Genomic DNA, 18,706 nt, shown 5'->3' with positions numbered 1-18,706 from the left:
TAATGATATTTACACAGTTACTTCTCTTAGGAGCATTGCGGATGAAGAGCAGAACCTGCTTCCTGGTAGAAATACATTTTTGGTCTTGATATTAGTATCATTCTATGCTTTAGTAGTATTATTAACTCCACAGTGTGCAGATCATTTCAGAATTGTATGTTGCTCTCGTCTTTAGCAGTTCTCAGTAATGCCGATGAAGTGAATAACACACGTGATCATTAAATGAAAACTTATGAAGTGAAGGTGAAAATGCCCGAAGAACATATTAAAATTGTCATGGTTTGCTTGCCTCGTTCAGACAATACAATACTGAATATTCTTATGGTCCATCTTAATCGTTAATGGCATGTGAAAACCGTCTATTTTAAAACCTCTGTCTGGTACCTCTCACAGGCAACAAAATAAATCCTTCGTTATATCATTGATCACCGATGTTCTGCTACATACAGTGTAGTACACAGACAAAGGTGTCCGCATGGCCGGGGGGGGGGGGGGGGGGGGGGAGCGGTGTGCAAGGGGGCGGGGTCATTTGCCCATCTCCCCGCCTCTGTAATGTGGAGTACAGAGTTTTTATTCACATACTGAGCTATCAATTCTCTTGTGAGTAATAAGTTTTTTCAGTCGTCTAGGTCTATTTAGCTCTTTTGGACTGCCACGTCTCCAAACTGATCAACTCATTTGTGTCATAAATGGCTATTTTAGAGGATTGACCCCCGCCCCCCCTTCTGAATAAATTTCTGCGGACGTCCATGTCCACAAAAAAGTAGTTAACTTCGCTATAATAGACGAAGACAATTATATTCCGTGCTCGGCGCTTTTCATACACTCTGCACTAAAGTGAGTAGGCGACATTTGGAGAACCAATTCTATGATTCAAACGAGATTAAGCCAGTTCCTTGGCTTCATCCGATGCCACCCGCTTTTGTACTGACAAGGGGCTAGGTAGGCAGTCGAAACAGGCTTCTTGCACTGTTTCTACACGGGACCAACAGCCCAGTAACTGATGTTGAGCGATTTTGAGATCGCCTGCATTTCACGCGAGTTACTCAGAAAATTCGAAGAAGCTGAACAAAGAGCTTGCTGTTTTGCGTCGTTGAATCTTCTGAGCAAGTGACGAAGAAACTGGCTACGTATTATTGCTGTGCACCTGAGATAATTTTCTTTCCGGCAATGACGACCGATTTATCACCAATATACATGTCAGCCAAAGTTCTCACTGTATTATGGCTCTAGCAGAGGCATACAGCTATTTCCGAAGCTAAGAGCGTCTGTGGTTCAGTGCCCTTGCAGCGGATGACCCAGTGGCCTTAGCCTCGTCATCAGAACTGGTACCGGCGGTGGCAACGAAGCTGTGTGCGGAACTACTGGAGCTGCCTCCAGGGCTTCCCGGGATAGGCCCGCGCTTCGCGGAGGGATCGTCCGAGTATCTATAGACGGCACCAGCACTGTCACTAACTGAGAGAGAGCCGTCACTATCTTCTCGGTGGTGGCGACCCGACGGCTCGCTCCAGCCGGCAGCTCTGGCGTATTGGCCGTCGTCGTCGCCACTGAGGTTGCGGCTTTCCCCACTGCTGCTGCTGCTGCTGCTGCTAGGCCGCCTCGGTGCGTGCGTCATGGTTTGCGCCTGCGCAGCTGCGGCATTCCTCTCGGCCAGTTCCTCCACAGATCGCGCCATCAGCAACGCCTCCTCATACGTCGGCGGCTCCGTTAGCTGGCTCTCAGTACGGCGTTGCCGCGGGGGCGAAGACAAATGTGAACGCGACCGCGCGATCGCCTCCAGCTCCTGCACAGTGGAAATGTAGTTGTTTCATTTATGTTTTTATATTTTTTTCAAGCGGTAATGGAAACCATGGAGATATAGGGAAATTGGTTTAAAGTACAGGGAGAAGAAATAAAAACATTGATGTTTGTCAACGACATTACATTTCTGGGTTCAAATGGCTCTGAGCACTATGGGACTTAACATCTGAGGTCATCAGTCCCCTAGATCTCAGAACTACTTAAACCTAATTAACCTAAGGACATCACACACATACATGCCCGAGGCAGGATTCGAACCTGCGACCGTAGCAGTCGCGCGGTTCCGGACTGAAGCGCCTCGAACCGCTCGGCCACCGCGGCCGGCCACATTTCTGGGAAAGGACTTGGAACAGCAGTTGAAAGAAATCGTGAGTCTCTTGAAAACAAGTTATAAGATAAATATAAACAAAAGTAAAACAGGGGTAATGGAATGTTATCAATCAGTTTTGGTATTTGAACAGCAAAATAACTGATGATGACCGTAGTAGAGAAGATATAAAATGCCAGTTGGCAAAGCATATATATATATATATATATATATATATATATATATATATATATATATATATATATATATATATCTGACATGGGTGGTGGTCTTTGCGGTTTAAACTATTTCTTGAGTTTTCCACACTAAAGCTTGCCATGCCATTTCCACCTGGCGCCTCAGTTGGACCAGCGTTCGTGCTGGACGTGCAGACCGCGTGAGACGACGCTTCATCCAGTCCCAAACATGCTCGATGGGGGACAGATCCGGAGATCTTGCTGGCCAGGGTAGTTGACTTACACTTTCTAGAGCACGTTTGGTGGCACGGGATACATGCGGACGTGCATTGTCCTGTTGGAACAGCAAGTTCCCTTGACGGTTTGGATGTACCGTGCACTATTCAGTGTCCCCTCGACGATCACCAGTGGTGTACGGCCAGTGTAGGAGATCGCTCCCCACACCATGATGCCGGGTGTTGGCCCTGTGTGCCTCGGTCGTATGCAGTCCTGATTGTGGCGCTCACCTGCACGGCGCCAAACACGCATACGACCATCATTGGCACCAAGGCAGAAGCGACTCTCATCGCTGAAGACGACACGTCTCCATTCGTCCCTCCATTCACGCCTGTCGCGACACCACTGGAGGCGGGCTGCACGATGTTGGGGCGTGAGCGGAAGACGGCCTAACGGTGTGCGGGACCGTAGCCCAGCTTCATGGAGACGGTTGCGAATGGTCCTCGCCGATACCCCAGGAGCAACAGTGTCCCTAATTTGCTGGGAAGTGGCGGTGCGGTCCCCTACGGCACTGCGTAGGATCCTACGGTCTTGGCGTGCATCCGTGCGTCGCTGCGGTCCGGTCCCAGGTCGACGGGCACGTGCACCTTCCGCCGACCACTGGCGACAACATCGATGTACTGTGGAGACCTCACGCCCCACGTGTTGAGCAATTCGGCGGTACGTCCACCCGGCCTCCCGCATGCCCACTATACGCCCTCGCTCAAAGTCCGTCAACTGCACATACGGTTCACGTCCACGCTGTCGCGGCATGCTACCAGTGTTAAAAGACTGCGATGGAGCTCCGTATGCCACGGCAAACTGGCTGACACTGACGGCGGCGGTGCACAAATGCTGCGCAGCTAGCGCCATTCGACGGCCAACACCGCGATTCCTGGTGTGTCCGCTGTGCCGTGCGTGTGATCATTGCTTGTACAGCCCTCTCGCAGTGTCCGGAGCAAGTATGGTGGGTCTGACACACCGGTGTCAATGTGTTCTTTTTTCCATTTCCAGGAGTGTATATATATGGTCTGCCATGTCACTAATATACAACATGGACAGCAAGGGTCCTAATACACTTCCATGGGGCGTACCAGAAGTTACTTCTACGTTTGTCAGTGAGTCCCCAACAAAGAAAACGTACTTCGTCCTCTCTACAGGAAATCATCAACATCTGGGTGTAACAAATTATTGGGATATGATACGGGATGAGCACATAGGCGCAGTCGTAGGTAAAGCAGGTGACAGGTTTCGATTCATTAGTAGGACACCGGGAAAATGCGGTCTGCTCACAAACGACGTTGTTTACGAAACACTCGTTTAACATATCCTAGAACATTTCTCAAGTGTGTAGCTCTAATTTCTGTTTTCAGGATTCTAACCTGCAACGTCCAAACGGAGAGCAACCGCGTTAACGACTTATGCTCGGAGATAGATACCAATATAAAAAACCGTCCCACAAAGCTTACACCTTCTAACCGTTACAATTTTTACAAGCTTTAGTAGTAGTAGTCAGTAGTTAACAAGCTCTAGAGGTCATTTAAACGATTATTTTATCGAAATTATGTGTAAGGTGTCAGTTTACAGGATATATACACATGATTAGTGTTAACATTAATGAAAGGCAATCATTTTATTTCTATTCATGCAAATACACTTAAAAACTAGTTTTTTTTTAAACTTCCTACCAGTTGTAAGCTTTAACAATAGATAATGAAGATCACCTTTCCCTCTAATGTTGTAGGTGTGTGTCGCATGGTTCTTCTCAAATTGTGATGGACTATTTATGACGAATTTCATTACCTAAAATATGTATTTATTTTCAAGATTAGTGGTTATACAAAGAACAAAAGTAGCTGCACTTAATTGTTTGAGAAGCTCAACAATATGCTCCTTCCAATCCAATTTTTCATCAATATGTACTACCAAAAATTTGGAGCATTCTACCCTTCATACTACCAACTGTTCGTGTACTATATCATTTTATTGCTCGTATGTGTCTCTTTGCTGTACAGAAATGAATATAGTGTGTTCTTTTTTCAAAATTTAAGGAGAGTCCATTTTCAGAGAATCATTTAATAGTTCTTTGGAAAATATCATTTACTAACTCTATTGTTGCTTTCTCTCTGATGAGATTTATTATAACACTAGTATCATCTACAAAAAGTAACATTTTTGTTTGTTGCCTGTTAAAATGGAAGGTCATTCACATATATAACGAATAGAAGTGGGCCCAAAATTGAACCCTGTGGGACTCCCTTTGTAATTTTATCCCAATCACTGAACTTTTCTACCTTTCCGACGTTGTCTGAATTATTCAGCACAACCTTTTGCATTCTGTTTGTCAAGTGATGTGTGAAATGCCATGAGTTCCACAAAACCATAGTTTTTCTAAGAGAGTATCATGATCTACACAACCGAAGGCCTTGGAGAGATAACAAAAATATCAATGGGCATATATTATTATTATTTGAGGCTTGTAGTATTTGATGAACGACTGTATAAATTGCATTCTCTGTCGAGCAACCTTTCTGGAATCCCGACTGTGATACGCTAAGTAAATTGTTTCCACTTAAATGTGTGACTACTCTAGAATAATAGTGTACTTTCAAAACTTTGATAGAGTTCGGATAATGCTCTCGGATATATGCTGTCTGGCAGTAACTTACGACGCAAAGTGACACCAATTTTTTAAATCAGTACAGTTCACACAAGCATGCCCTCTTCATTACAGAAATGCTTGCATGATATTTTTTAAGTGAGAACCACACACGTACATATTTGTCGATCAATAAAGCCAAACTTGTTAACTGGGAAGTGTAGTGGGATGAGATATCTTATCTCAGGAAGCGAGTGTTTACACAGCCTCTGTATGCTGCACAGCTCTGATAGCCTAATTCAGAGCAGTGGAAAAAGCGACCAAGTGGCCGGAAGGTGAGAGCCGCATGAACTGTGCTATATATGTGTCTTTCATGGAATGGTTGTGAAAACATGGATGGGAACCGAAATAAACGTCTTTCGGTACCCATTACTTTTGCATATTTGAACATAGAGACTCTATAAGTGCTTCTGCCTTCTTAATGGAAGTCATGTGCTAGGACATTGTTCCCTTTTAAATTTATTATTGACAGAACATTCTCCGTACTTATTCCCCCTGACTCTTTCTACCATTATTTTTAGTATTTTCGATATTACCCATTTACAAATTTCACCTCTTTATTATTGTCTTTTAGCTTCGGAAGTACTAAGATGATGAGTCACTTAGTTTTCTTATTATTTTTTATTACTTTCTCCCCATATTTTAAGAGTTCTCCATGTTCTTCTCCAATTACACCGGCAGGATTTTGACATTCTACTTTTTGACCTATTCATCGGAACCCTGACTTCGCTGATCTTTTAACAGTCTCTGTTATAGCTTCCGTACATATTATTGCTGCAGAAGATATTGTCTCAACTGCTCTGTTTGTGGGTGATGTTTTTGTTGGTCTGCTGAAGTTTGTGTCGCCTAGCACCCTGTGCAATTGAATTGTCAAATTATTTCTAAATATTGCAGTTCGAGAAATATTTCTTCGTCAACAGAAGCCATTAACGAATGATATCGGGGCGATTAGATGAAAATTCCTCAGATTTAAGTTCAGTAGAAAACCTGTGGGTCGTGATGAAACAGCTGTAGCTAAACAGTCATACCAAGAAAATTGTTCCTTGTTAAATTATCTGGCATGTGTGCGGTGTATTATTGTGGAACTCAAACCACGCAGAAAACATTAGTTAACAACTTTTAATGGGCAGACGAATAGTAAATTAAGTAAAATAGTGTGTAGTCTATAATATTCTTTTCCCAATAACCTGTTTCATCTTTCTAGTCTTCAATAATTTCTGAAAGATTTCCATTTTATGAACCCAGCACCGCTTTGCAACGTCTGCATAGTTCCTTGCTGTAAAAATTATAGATTGGGATTTTTCTTTGTTTCGTTTTTGACTTACGTTGTGAACAATGACGTGAAAGAAATGCTGCACAAAATGATGTATAAAATATAGCTGTCAGGGACAACGTTAATATTCGACTGAGGTTCATATGCTCACATAAATATACGAATGTGGTAGAAACGAAAGGAGCGCTTGAGTGTATTCCTAGATCAGTGGAATGGCAGAAATTTTGTCGTGAAAAATGTTCGTGTCGCCAATGCCCGCTGCGACAAATAAATAACAGCATGCTAGAGAGCCTTTCATCTTAGCTGGGAATGAGCTCGGCTGGATCAGATGCAATCTGGATCTAGGTTTATGGTCAGTTATAAATACGGTACGAAAAAATAGGTGATAGACCTTAACGATGAGATACAGAAGAGGGGGGAAGAAACAAAGGTGGGAAGACGAAAAATGTTTGAAAGGTAAAATTTGAATTGAAATAACTTTTGATGTGTTTCAATGACGGTTACGGATGACATACATAAATTTTACGAATATGACACTCGCTACTACTTTCATTGCTATTATACATAAAGCTTGTTACAATCATGATTTTTTCACAATGCTATGTAACGTAGAAACACATAATACATGAAGGGTATTTGATTACCATACATTCCTCCAGTTCGGCAGTGAAAAATACCTATGTTGAGGGCTTATTTAGTTTTGTATGCAAATGTGACACACATTTTTGGGTAAGGTACCATTGTCACCACTACTAATAGACGCCATCTTAACTTGAATGTTTATCCACTTCATCTACGATCAAAGAAACAATACGTTAGATATACTGGCAACACATAACTATGGCATGATGTTCTTTGATGAACATGTAATGTCTTCTTCTTCTCTTAATATTTTGCTTTTATCTCTGGAAAGTATTATGACCTTTATAATGACCTGCATATGTTCGGTAATGAATATGTAACGTCTTCCTTTTTTAGTATTGTAATTTTATCTTTGGACTAAATATGATATGTATACTATACAGGGTGAAGAAGATATGCTGCGCTTGGAGATCGTCATGCGATTCTTCATCCACATTCAAGACAAAAGTTTGTCAAGCAAAATCAGATCCGGTGCATTTTGAAAACACTTGTGTGAAAACGAGGAGCTGGCAACACTGTCAAATCGTTCGAATCTTCGGTAGATTCCGGTTTTGCTTTTGAGACGTCCGTTCTGTAGTTCTCCTCGTTTATAAGCAGGACATCATTTTGCCACTTAAGAATAGCCTACCATATGACAATGGGATCCATCAAATTGCATGCATATATCAACTAACCTCGCAGTGCACAACCATAACTGGTCCTGTCAGGTTTATATAGGGTGGCTTCCAAATGGAACACACAAACGATGGATACGTCGATATAATTTTGGCGCTGGGTGCATCCGACAACTAAACTGCTGCTGCTGGTGCGTATGCTGCACGGTACCCTCAAAGGTGCCACCCGATAAGAACGTTTTTCTTCATCTGGAGCAACGCCCTCAGGAAACCGGCATCTTAGTCCGCAGGTAAAGGACAGAGGTCGTCCAAGGGCTAGGCGTACACCACAAGCAGAGGACGCGATTCCAGAAAACGTTCACCAGTCACCTCGGCGAAGTACCTGTGAAACTGCTGGCAGGTTCAGATATCTCAAAGACTGGTTGTTGAAACGTTGCACGATGAATAAGTGCATCCATATCGCTACACGATAACTCAACACCAGCAGTTTTGTTGATGGCTTTTGCACCAAGTGGAAGATAACGAACAGTTTATAAATAATGTGATGTGGACTGGCGAGTCTAGCTTCACTCGTAAAGGTATTTTCAGCCTCCGCAATAGTCATCATTAGTCGCAACACAATCCACATGTCACCCATGATAGAGGCTTTATGGCATATTTTGGCATAAACCTGGGAGCTGGAATCGTGGGAGGAGTGCTTTTGGGCCCTTAACAATTTTCAGACAAGTGAATGCTCCCCTGTATCGTATGTTTCTTTGCAATACTTTGTCTAATGCTTTAGAAAACATTGACCTTGATTTTCGAAGATAGCTATGGTTTCAGCATGGTGGTGCACCGCCATACTTTGGAATGAATGTGCATACCTATTTAAATGAAGTGTTTACAGGGAAACTGATTGATCGTGTGTGTTATGGCCTCCACTTCTCCCGGATCTTTTGGACTAGATATTTATTATGTTTTTAATTAAGGGCAATTTTATAATACTAGATCCATGGATGTACACGACCTAATACCTCGAGTGCATCCCGCTCTGGCAATGGTGAGTGCAGGTGTTTTGCTTACTCGTGCATGTACGTATTGGCCCTGTGAAGATAAGCCCGGGCGTCAAACGTACAGAATGAAATTTTGGGATGTAGCATAATGTTCAGTCTAATGTAGGTTAACTATTGTGTTTTTTTGCCTCGTCGGATACACACAACTTTAACTATATCCAGTATTATTTTCTCTTGGCTTTGTTTGAGTCATGGCCGAAACAAAGCGGTTGTTTGCATCTATAGGAAGTTTATGTTATATCTTAATGTTTAAATTAAGGTAACAGTAACAGAAAGAAATACCACATTGTGGTGTAAGTTGGATAAAATTTGATGCTTTAACTGAAAAAAGTTGGCGCGAAAGCGACTTGAACATTGCGGCATTGCCTCGTCTCACTTTTTTTTGCTTTTTGTTCTCATTGTTCGTTGCGTTTGGTCGTAGTGGACGTCACATGACATCCGTCGAAGTTCTTTGGCGATCACTTCACTCAGAGCACGATTGAGCTAATGGAACAGCTCCGGCACAGCGTAGAGTTCATGCTACCTATTCTTGGCCACGTTGCACGCAATTACAGTGTTGACAGAGCCCCGTTTTTTTAAATCGCGTTGTTATTAAACCTGTTGGCGGAACTAGGTTTTCCAAGACACACTTTTGGCTTGAACTGGGATGAGGAATCGCATGCGGACCGCCAAGTGTGGCATTTTTGCGAACCATTAATATTCACGAAATAGGTGGTGCTTATTTGATGTTAAGATCAAGTATCTACATGTTATCACACTTCGATTGTGTGGATCTGCTACAGTGGAAATTCAGTGAAGCAATTATTGTGACACTTCGTCAGATGTTATACTTGATATTTCTATAGTTGGCAGAAATGTCTTTTTGACCAATTGATGTACGTTACGTAAGTATCCGATGCTTCAAACCTTTTTGCACCTGCTTTCATGTTGTAAGATTGTAGGAATTCACATACTTGTGTTATTTTGTTTTGTACCTTGCAGTATCTTCTGTGACGATGGTAGCCAGTACCATAACCGGTACAGAATAAATAAAACTACAGCTGTTGGCACAAAAATTGATTATTTCGAAATATTTATCGGCTGTAGATACCCATCTGTAGAAAAATTTATTACAAATCATTACATTGCAACATTACACATGCTGACAACCATGGGAATCATCTATACTGTCCTGTACTACCACATATCTTAACACTAGCTGTACCAATGCATTTTTCATAACGTCTGCTACCGAAAGGTGGGGGGTGTGGCGGGGAAGGGATTTTATGCTTACGCTAATGCAAGCGGGGTTCAGAAACTGAAAATATGTGATAGCACACTCTTAGCAAAGCCAAAGTATTTTCAATAATGTGTACTACCTAGGGAGGGTGGGGGGATTTCATGACGAATAAAATTGAAATACAAATTTCGTTAATTGTTGTTGAGTTTTACTTACACTCTATTTTTTTTAAATAGCTATTGATGTGTAAGTAGCGCCCTGAACTTGAAGAACTGAATACGACATTCATTGTGAAAAGTCACGTCTACTAGTAAGACTTAAACTTTTGCGATAATATTAATTGAGAAATTTAAAACATTTATCGAATTTGGTTGAAGACTTCATTAAAAACAAATTTTAAAGTATAAGGTACCTGACTAGAGTATTATTTATTCGGAAGGTTGGCATAAAATATACCCCAGCCGATTCGTACGATTACGAGAGTTAAGTTGCTATGTCATTAGGCACTGTCAAAAGTAAAAATTCCAGCAGTAAACATGCAATGTGAAACGTGTAAAACTCTTCCTTGAACGTCTTATGATGACGCATAACACTCTCACAAACCTCAGTTATAAAGTCAACTGCCTTCACCTACAAGAGATTCTATTATCCTCTACCGCATATGTCTATGCAGCCTCCTGTGTTTTCCAACAATTTCTAGCTGAGCTGCAGGTCATTGGCTGTGCCAAACTGTTGTCTTCAAAATCAGCGAGTCATTTGAGCAGAGAAGAAAATCAGAGACTGCATGGTGGCTGATCAAACACTTCCCATCGAACACACTGCAGGAAGTCCTCATTGTCCATGCAGTGTGCGGGGAGAACAGTTATGAAGAAGCAACTGGATGACACTTACATTATGTAGAGTTGCATACAATCAGGAGAAATCTCTCGGCAGACATCCATAATCGGCGGGAGTCAGATTTTCTAGGCATATTTAGGCGTTCACTGTGAGCTCGGAACTGAGAAAAGCGACGTGATTCAATCTACGGGCGTATTTCAGGCACTGACCAACACATCTGTGTAAAGCTTCAACGGATTTTCATTGTGGTTTATCTTCTACGGGCGATCGTTCCTCACTTCCCGAATAGCCCTCATAGCAGGCTGTTCCAGCTCGTTGGCTCCGTTGTGAGCCGCGGAGCGCTCCCTGCTCCAGGTAGCCGTGTCGCTCGCTGTGACCATTCAAGGGGGCCGGCACGCCGGCACGTGGCATGGCTGGCTGAGGCAGGCGTTTTGATGCGCCAGCTGCGTCTTACAAGATCGACTACCTCTTACTCTTAGCTCCTAAGACGTGGTGACATGCTACACCAGGAAATAAGATGTTCAGGAAATAAATAAGAAACAACTGTTTTACAAGAAATTGCTGTAGCTTGACATTTTCTTTTCATTACAAGACCGGAAATATCAGGCGTCAAAGTGTTCGCAGCGTTAACGCGGAGGATGGCCTTCATTGTTGCATCCTAAAGAAACGATCGTTCCTTACTTTTTACTCTTTTCATTGCTGAGAAAAGCTGCTCACAGCAATACGTAGATCCAAACATGCACATGACCTGAGCGGCATTGTTGTGAAGCTTGGGAAATGTTTTTTGCTGTAATGAACGATACCATCGTGACAAATCCAACGTGTTGTAGTACCTCTCTTTCAACAAAGTTGAATTTTGCTAATCAATAATCTCCAATTGAAGTGACGATGACAAGGCATCGGGGGAAACTGAAAAAGGAGTGCTGAACACCTTAAGTTCCATTTCCAAGCCAGTGAGGTCTGGGAATCGTGTTTCAAACAACGTGATGAGCTGCTTTAACTTTGCTTGGTAATCGCCGAAAGTAGTACCTTCAGGTATTTTTAAAGAAGGTAGACGATTGAAGAACGTTAAATGTCAATTACTCATCTGCCTCTCAAATAAACGTAACTTTTCCATGAACGCTTTGATTTGGTCGCGCATGTCAACGATTAGCTGCCCTTTGCCCTGCAATGACAGATTTAAATTATTCAGATGCATAGTTATGTCAGCTAGGAACGCCAGGTCTGATATCCATTTCATATCTTTCAGACAACGCATTTCTTCCCCTTTCATTTCGAGACAAAGGTATATTTCCTCCCGAATGCCAAAGAAAACAAGAACTTTTCCCCGATTCAGCCAACGAACTGTACTGTGGTAAGGTATATCCCCATACTCCGCTTCCATATCTTTCAGGAATCCTTTGAATTGGCGATGATTCATACCGTGACGCCGTTCAAAATACACACACTTCACGACATCTTTCATTACGCCACCTAGCTCTACTGTTTCAGCACACGGCGCCTCTTGGTGAATAAAACAATGAAGAGTCAAAATGTCTTTCCCGAATTCGTCCCTGAGTTTATTTTTCAAACGAGAAGCAAATCCTTGGTGACGCCCGATCATTTGTCGCGCACCGTCTGCGCTACAGAATGGAGCTTATCCCACGGCAAATTGATATTGTCCACTGATTCACAAACAGCTTCAAAAATGTCACGTCCTGTTGCGGTGTCATCGAGTGGTATCACATCCAAGAGTTCTTCAGTTACTTGCAGCTCCATTTCGACACCACGCACAAAGACTGCAAGCTGAGCACAGTCCGATATGTCGGTGCTTTCGTCAAGCGCTAGCGAAAATGCAACAAAGCTTTCCGCCTTTTTCCTGAGCTGTGTCTCTAAACCCGCTGCCATGTCCAGGATTAGACGAGACATTGTTTGCTTTGAAAGGCAAACCCCTTCAATTGCCTGCACCTCCCTTGGAAACAAACATTCTGCAACTGCTACCATGCACGATTTTACGAGTGGTCCCACGAAAACGACTTGCCACTCGTCGCAACGATGTGAGCGACCCTGTAGCTTGCTCGAATTGCAGATTCAGTAGTGTTTTCTCCGCTCTCATTCACCTGAAAATTATAAACGCATTACAGGACACGAACTATGTTGCATGTTTTGATACCCTCGGTATTACGAAACCGTTTTTAAACTTACGTCTCCTGGTATGTCGTTCTTAAGCCTGGCTACCAGTTCTCTGCGTGCAACGCCTTCAACCTGATAGAAGTGCGCTGCCTGAAGGCGTGTATGATGTCGTTGTATATTTACCTCTTCGCAGAATTAAATACTTTATGACATACAAGACACTGCGGACGACCATCCCTCTCAATGAATGGACAGGTATCCTCCAATGTACAGGGCTCCCGCGGCTTGTCATAGCTGTCATTGAACATGAATTATTGCGTCAGTTGCGGCTGCATGCGGCCAGGGGGCAGTGAGTTCGCTTTCCCCCTCGACGCGGGCTCCGAGCTGCCGCAGTGAGCGCTCCGGAGCGCTCCGGCTGCCTGGAGCTCGGTTGGAACAGCCTGGCTCATACAATTCTAACAACGCATCTCTGGAAGGAGTCTACTCTTTTGTATGTGGCTTACGAATACGATTTTATAAACGATGTATGCCTGTCATAGGCTTCGTACAGCCGACTGTGTAAGAACGCAGACCCAGACATACTGCTTCTGGTATGAGATTATTGTAGTGTTGGAGTAAGAGAGCGCTTGGCGCACAGTGGTAGGTAGCCGATGGAGTAGGCAGTTTTTGTGGTGTGCTGTGTGAAGCCACCCAGTTTTAGATTAGTGTAGGTATGTCAGTATTGTTGAACATGGAAGCAGATGTCTTCATGCAAGCAGGGTAAAGATGTTAAATAATTATGATTTCTGTTTCTACCAGCGTGTTAGTATAGATGAGTTGGCTGATAATTTGTAATTGTTGAGTTACTCCAGAATGTACGTGAACAGTTTTGATAAAAAGGCTAGTTAGATTTTTCACTTTTGTAATGTTTTTAAGATTTGTTAACAGAGCTATGTGTAATTTGATGATTTCCATTTATGCTGGAATAGTGAGGTTAGATAATACTTGCTGTTTAAATCTCATTGTTTGTGAATCAATTGTGAGTAATGTAACTTCAATTGTCAGATGTTTTTGAAAAGCCAAACTTAACTTGCAATATAATTAACACTAAAAAACTCAGTGTTAGTAATTCACCATAATCATTACCGCCTCCCTGCCCAGGTCATAATTTTTAAAGAAGTTGCATTTTCTTAAACGTTCTTGTTTATCACCCAAAAGAATTTAATGTGCATTACAAATATTATTGCACACTGCTGAGCCTGTAGCTAGCATATTTACATGTTTTGTGAGACACCAGAATATATCGCGTTCCACCGTTGTTGCTTTAGAGGTAAGACAATTTAATTTATTTGTTATGTACACAGGGACCAAAGTTATCAGTGCCTAAGGGGCTGAATGTATTTTGCAGTGACTGTAATTCTTCATTGGTACTAGGAGTTGCATTGCCCAATCAGTTCGTATAAAGTTTTTGCTAACAATAACACAGAGTTAACTTGCAGTTACAACACGCTACACGATAATTTGAGTTCAGTACTCATTCCACAGTTCAGACATTCATTCAACGTAATCGTAAAGTTTTTTAATGTTTAAAAGAACGTTATACGATCGTTTCTTACTTTCCGAATAGCCCTCGTACAATCCTAGCGACACATCTCTTAGTTCAAAAATGGTTCAAATGGCTCTGAACACTATGGGAATCTCAAGAATTCACAAACCTTCTTGTAATCTTCAGGTACCAGTAAACCCCCGATTCTTTAAAGAATCGAATTCCCATGGATAAAACAGCCTCAAACGTCTGATTACTTTACAAGTGAGCTAGGCCCTAATGTGTTAAATGGTTCAAATGGCTCTGAGCACTATGGGACTTAACTGCTGAGGTCATCAGTCCCCTAGAACTTAGAACTAATTGAACCTAACTAACCTAAGGACATCACGCACATCCTTGCCCGAACCAGGATTCGAACCTGCGACCGTAGCGGTCGCGCGGTTCCAGACTGAAGCGTTTAGAAGCGCTCGGCCACATCGGCCGGCTCTCTTAGTTAGATGTCATGCCTACTGAATAAGCACTTCAGATGCTGAAACAGTATTCTAGGATTGATCGCGCTAGCGTCTTGTATGTGATTTCATTTGCGGATGCGCCATACTTACCCAGTTTTGTGTCCCGCTGTGTGCGTGATGCACGCAAGAAGAGAGATGTACCCAGGCAACCAAGAACAACAGAAATTTATTACTGACACAGAGAAAACGCACTAACGTTAAGGTCTGAATAACAACTGCACTGCTTCTTGACGGATGTAACCAAAAGATCTCCCTGACCTCATGAGAACCTGGACTACTCGATAACAGTTCTTGAAGGTACAGTTTGAGTACACATTGTCACAGCAAGTAAACATTACCGTAGGCAAAATCCTTATCTGCTGCACTGTCCATGTCTTGGTTCCGATCGGCAAGTTCTGCGCCTTGACAAATGGCAGTCGGTGAACGTCGATGTTGAATTCACGAGCTTGAACTGGAACTTGCACACTCGCAGCCTGAATGGCCAGCTACTGGGCGGTGTTCTATGAAGCTGGCCGACAGAGAAATAATGGGAAGTCGTGTTGCACACGTGGTTCGCGAATGCTATCTAGTACCGGCAACAGTGGTGCTGTGGCACCCACAGGTACCGCAATGACTGTCCAACCTAGGATAAGCTGCGTTTAATTAGGTTAGGTTAGGTTAGTGGTGTTTAACGTCCCGTCGACAACGAGGTCATTAGAGACGGAGCGAAAGCTCGGGTTAGGGAAGGATGGGGAAGGAAATCGGCCGTGCCCTTTCAAAGGAACCATCCCGGCATTTGCCTGAAACGATTTAGGGAAATCACGGAAAACCTAAATCAGGATGGCCGGAGACGGGATTGAACCGTCGTCCTCCCGAATGCAAGTCCAGTGTGCTAACCACTGCGCCACCTCGCTCGGTGCGTTTAATTAGCGGGCGCCTAAATTGGTAGGCAACCCCCGGCTCTCTGCTGTGTAGTTGGTGACTGGATTATAAGGAACTAACCACGGATACTACACTGCGCGACAGATGAAAGAGCCACTGTTCCACCCACAGTGACACTTAAATGTGAAATTTTTCTCGAAGGCGCATACAACGTTCCTCTGTCATGGTGCAGAAGCGTGGCGTGCTGCCACGTCACCCACTGTCTCAATGACGCTTCAGACAGCAATGTGTCGATCCTTGTGAGAAAAAGGCCACAACCCATAGGCCCTATTCTACATCTTTCCGCCATTTTGCCGATCGGTTCGGTACGCGAGCGCACCGAGCGGTCTTGTTTTCGAAGGAGAGCCCCAAAATTATCCTGTAATCATTTCTGAAGGGATGACGAACGATCCTAGCGAACTAAAAAATTGTTGTCAGTTCTCCTCGTGTAACCAATCAAAAGCAATCTGCCTCAGATCCGCGCATGCGCACTGCAGCGCTACAGCGGCACGAACCCGAAGCGGCTAACAACCGACACAGTCACGCTGTTCTTCACAGTACCGAAAAGTGTGGCTTAGAATACGTAATACTGTTCAAATTTCGCTGATCAAGTGCTTCCATGAATGATTGATAACGATAGTCATTGACTGTGTTCTGGAAACTGTCATAAACATCACATTACGTCAGTTTATTCTCATTTACATCGAGGTATTGTTTTGAAATTTACATTTCGGAATATGAGTTGGGAATGGAATGTAGTACCACACTGTAGAAACACATGTACAGAACCACCCGAAAAATTCGTCATTTTGCTGTTTTCCGTCGTTCCTTAGTTGCTTCAAAATTTATGGAGGTACGTTCTGTCTGTGCAGCTAACTGAAGGCAGTTGGTTTATTGCCATAAGCGTCTCGCTTCTTTTATTCGCGAAGATGTTTCACAAATAAAAGAAGCGAAACGCATATGGCAATAAACAAACTTCCTTCAATTAGCTGAATAGACGGAATGCTTCATGAACAAAAGAAGCGAAACGCGTATGGAAACAAACTAACTGCCTTCAATTAGTTGCATAGACGGAGTACATCTCCAGGAACCCGAAAAATTGGTTAAGAGAGTGTCAAAGAATAAGAACATGCGTAGAATGTGGTTGTAACTCACTCCTAGAGATCCAGATGATGAAGTAGCCTACTTCCCTATATGATACATCATCGATTTGATTAATAAAAACAAAATTTAAAAAAACGCCTTTTTGAGAGCGTGTGGCGAGTGCAGCTATAGAAGTTCGTTGCAGTTTATAACATGCATCTGATGAATCAAAATGTTTCATATATGGTGATATAGTCTTTAAAATACTGTGGCGGGATTCTTTTATCTCTGTCTACCTTTGTTAAGGATTCGATAGCAGATAAATACTTGTGGCAAGCTAAAGTATAAAGAAGATTGCTGCTAGTTTCATTCGCAGTAATTTAAGTTGTGTTCTTAGATTCCTGTCTGACCACACACTCGAAAATCGCTAAGTATTCAGAAAAAAAGGTGAATTATTTGTGACTAAAAAAGTATAAATGTCATTGTCAGTTGTTTCACGCACAGCAATTTCATCTTTCATTTCTTAAACATATGGAAGTCACGATGTCGAAGATACTCATTACTGAGAAAGCGCGCTCTTACGAATATTTCACAAAAATGCTTAACTTTGACGATTAACGAAGTCTCAGAATGTGTTAAAAACACGAAGAGGAAAAAAAGGTAATTTTATACGCAGCAGTATGCGAACCTACGACCTTCGACACTGCAGTTCGTTGCCTTACCCGCTGTGCGAGTACAACAATATGAGACTACCGCTTTATTCTACATAATTCAGTCGAGAGAGACGCAGGCTGACTTCGTTGCCGAATGATGCTGGCGTAAGCCGTAAATGCATGAAATTTTGGAAGGTTTCGTCTACCAGCCTTCACAAAATTCCTTTGCATTGTTACCTAAAAGTTTTAAACGCGTTTCGATAGTTAATAACTAAATCATTTGCGGAAAAAATTACGCGAAGTCACTAGTAATTTCAGCTAACACTCATGTGATATACGTAAGCAGAACCGACGTTTTGAAATTTAATGATGTGTCCTAAGATCCGATGATGGCGACTTTCGTTTCGCCGAAACCGGTAATCATGGATTAAAAAGAATTCCTGCTAGCTTGGCAACCAGTTTATTGTTTTGCAAGCATCTAGATCGCTCCCACATGAGCACAATCTGCTCCCTACAAAAGTTTTTTTAAACTCTTAATTACGTAAAAATAACAGTTAATTTGTGACAATATTGACCGAAACTGTTTTTATGTTATAATTATATAATATAATTCACAGTAACAACAATACACACCATATTTCTGAGAAATCACCTGGATGCGTCCTGGTGATTCTTCAATAACACAGTCACTAAATCCGAAGCTAAAACCGCTCAATGTGTTTAAAATAACAAATTCTACGTGTAAATAAATCACACTGAATCGAACGAGAGGGCCATACCGAAATCCAAAACCTCCCGGTACAGTTGTCGAAAAATCGGTAGGAGGACCGATCGTTTACAGGTCTCACAAGCTTACAGAATAGTAACTTCGGATAAACAACCGAAAATGACGTCACTGCCGAGGCTAACCTACTCCACCGATCGGTATGAACGATACAGAAATAGGGCCCCAGGAGTTCGTGTGGCGTGTAGGATGGGTTAATGACGTCAAAGTGGCAACAAAATTCTCTACATACTGTCCAATGCCACTGTGGACGTTTCACACGATCAGAAGGATCTCATACCC

At 42.6% G+C, this 18,706-nt stretch overlaps 1 protein-coding gene across 1 annotated transcript in view; it reads right to left on the bottom strand.

Annotated features, from left to right (window-relative positions):
- Positions 1-593: 593 nt before the first annotated feature.
- LOC126124969 (insulin-like growth factor-binding protein complex acid labile subunit) overlaps positions 594-18,706 on the bottom strand; it is a 165,832-nt gene continuing 147,719 nt past the window's right edge. Inside the window, exon 8 of the mRNA XM_049915130.1 lies at positions 594-1,783. Coding sequence (XP_049771087.1) covers positions 1,259-1,783 — 525 coding nt within the window. The 3' untranslated portion in view covers positions 594-1,258. The remainder of the gene's footprint in view (positions 1,784-18,706) is intronic.

The sequence above is a fragment of the Schistocerca cancellata genome, chromosome 1 (genome assembly GCF_023864275.1).
Source record: "Schistocerca cancellata isolate TAMUIC-IGC-003103 chromosome 1, iqSchCanc2.1, whole genome shotgun sequence".
In the NCBI taxonomy this organism is placed as follows: domain Eukaryota; kingdom Metazoa; phylum Arthropoda; class Insecta; order Orthoptera; family Acrididae; genus Schistocerca; species Schistocerca cancellata.
This window is presented reverse-complemented; position numbering and strand designations above follow the sequence as displayed.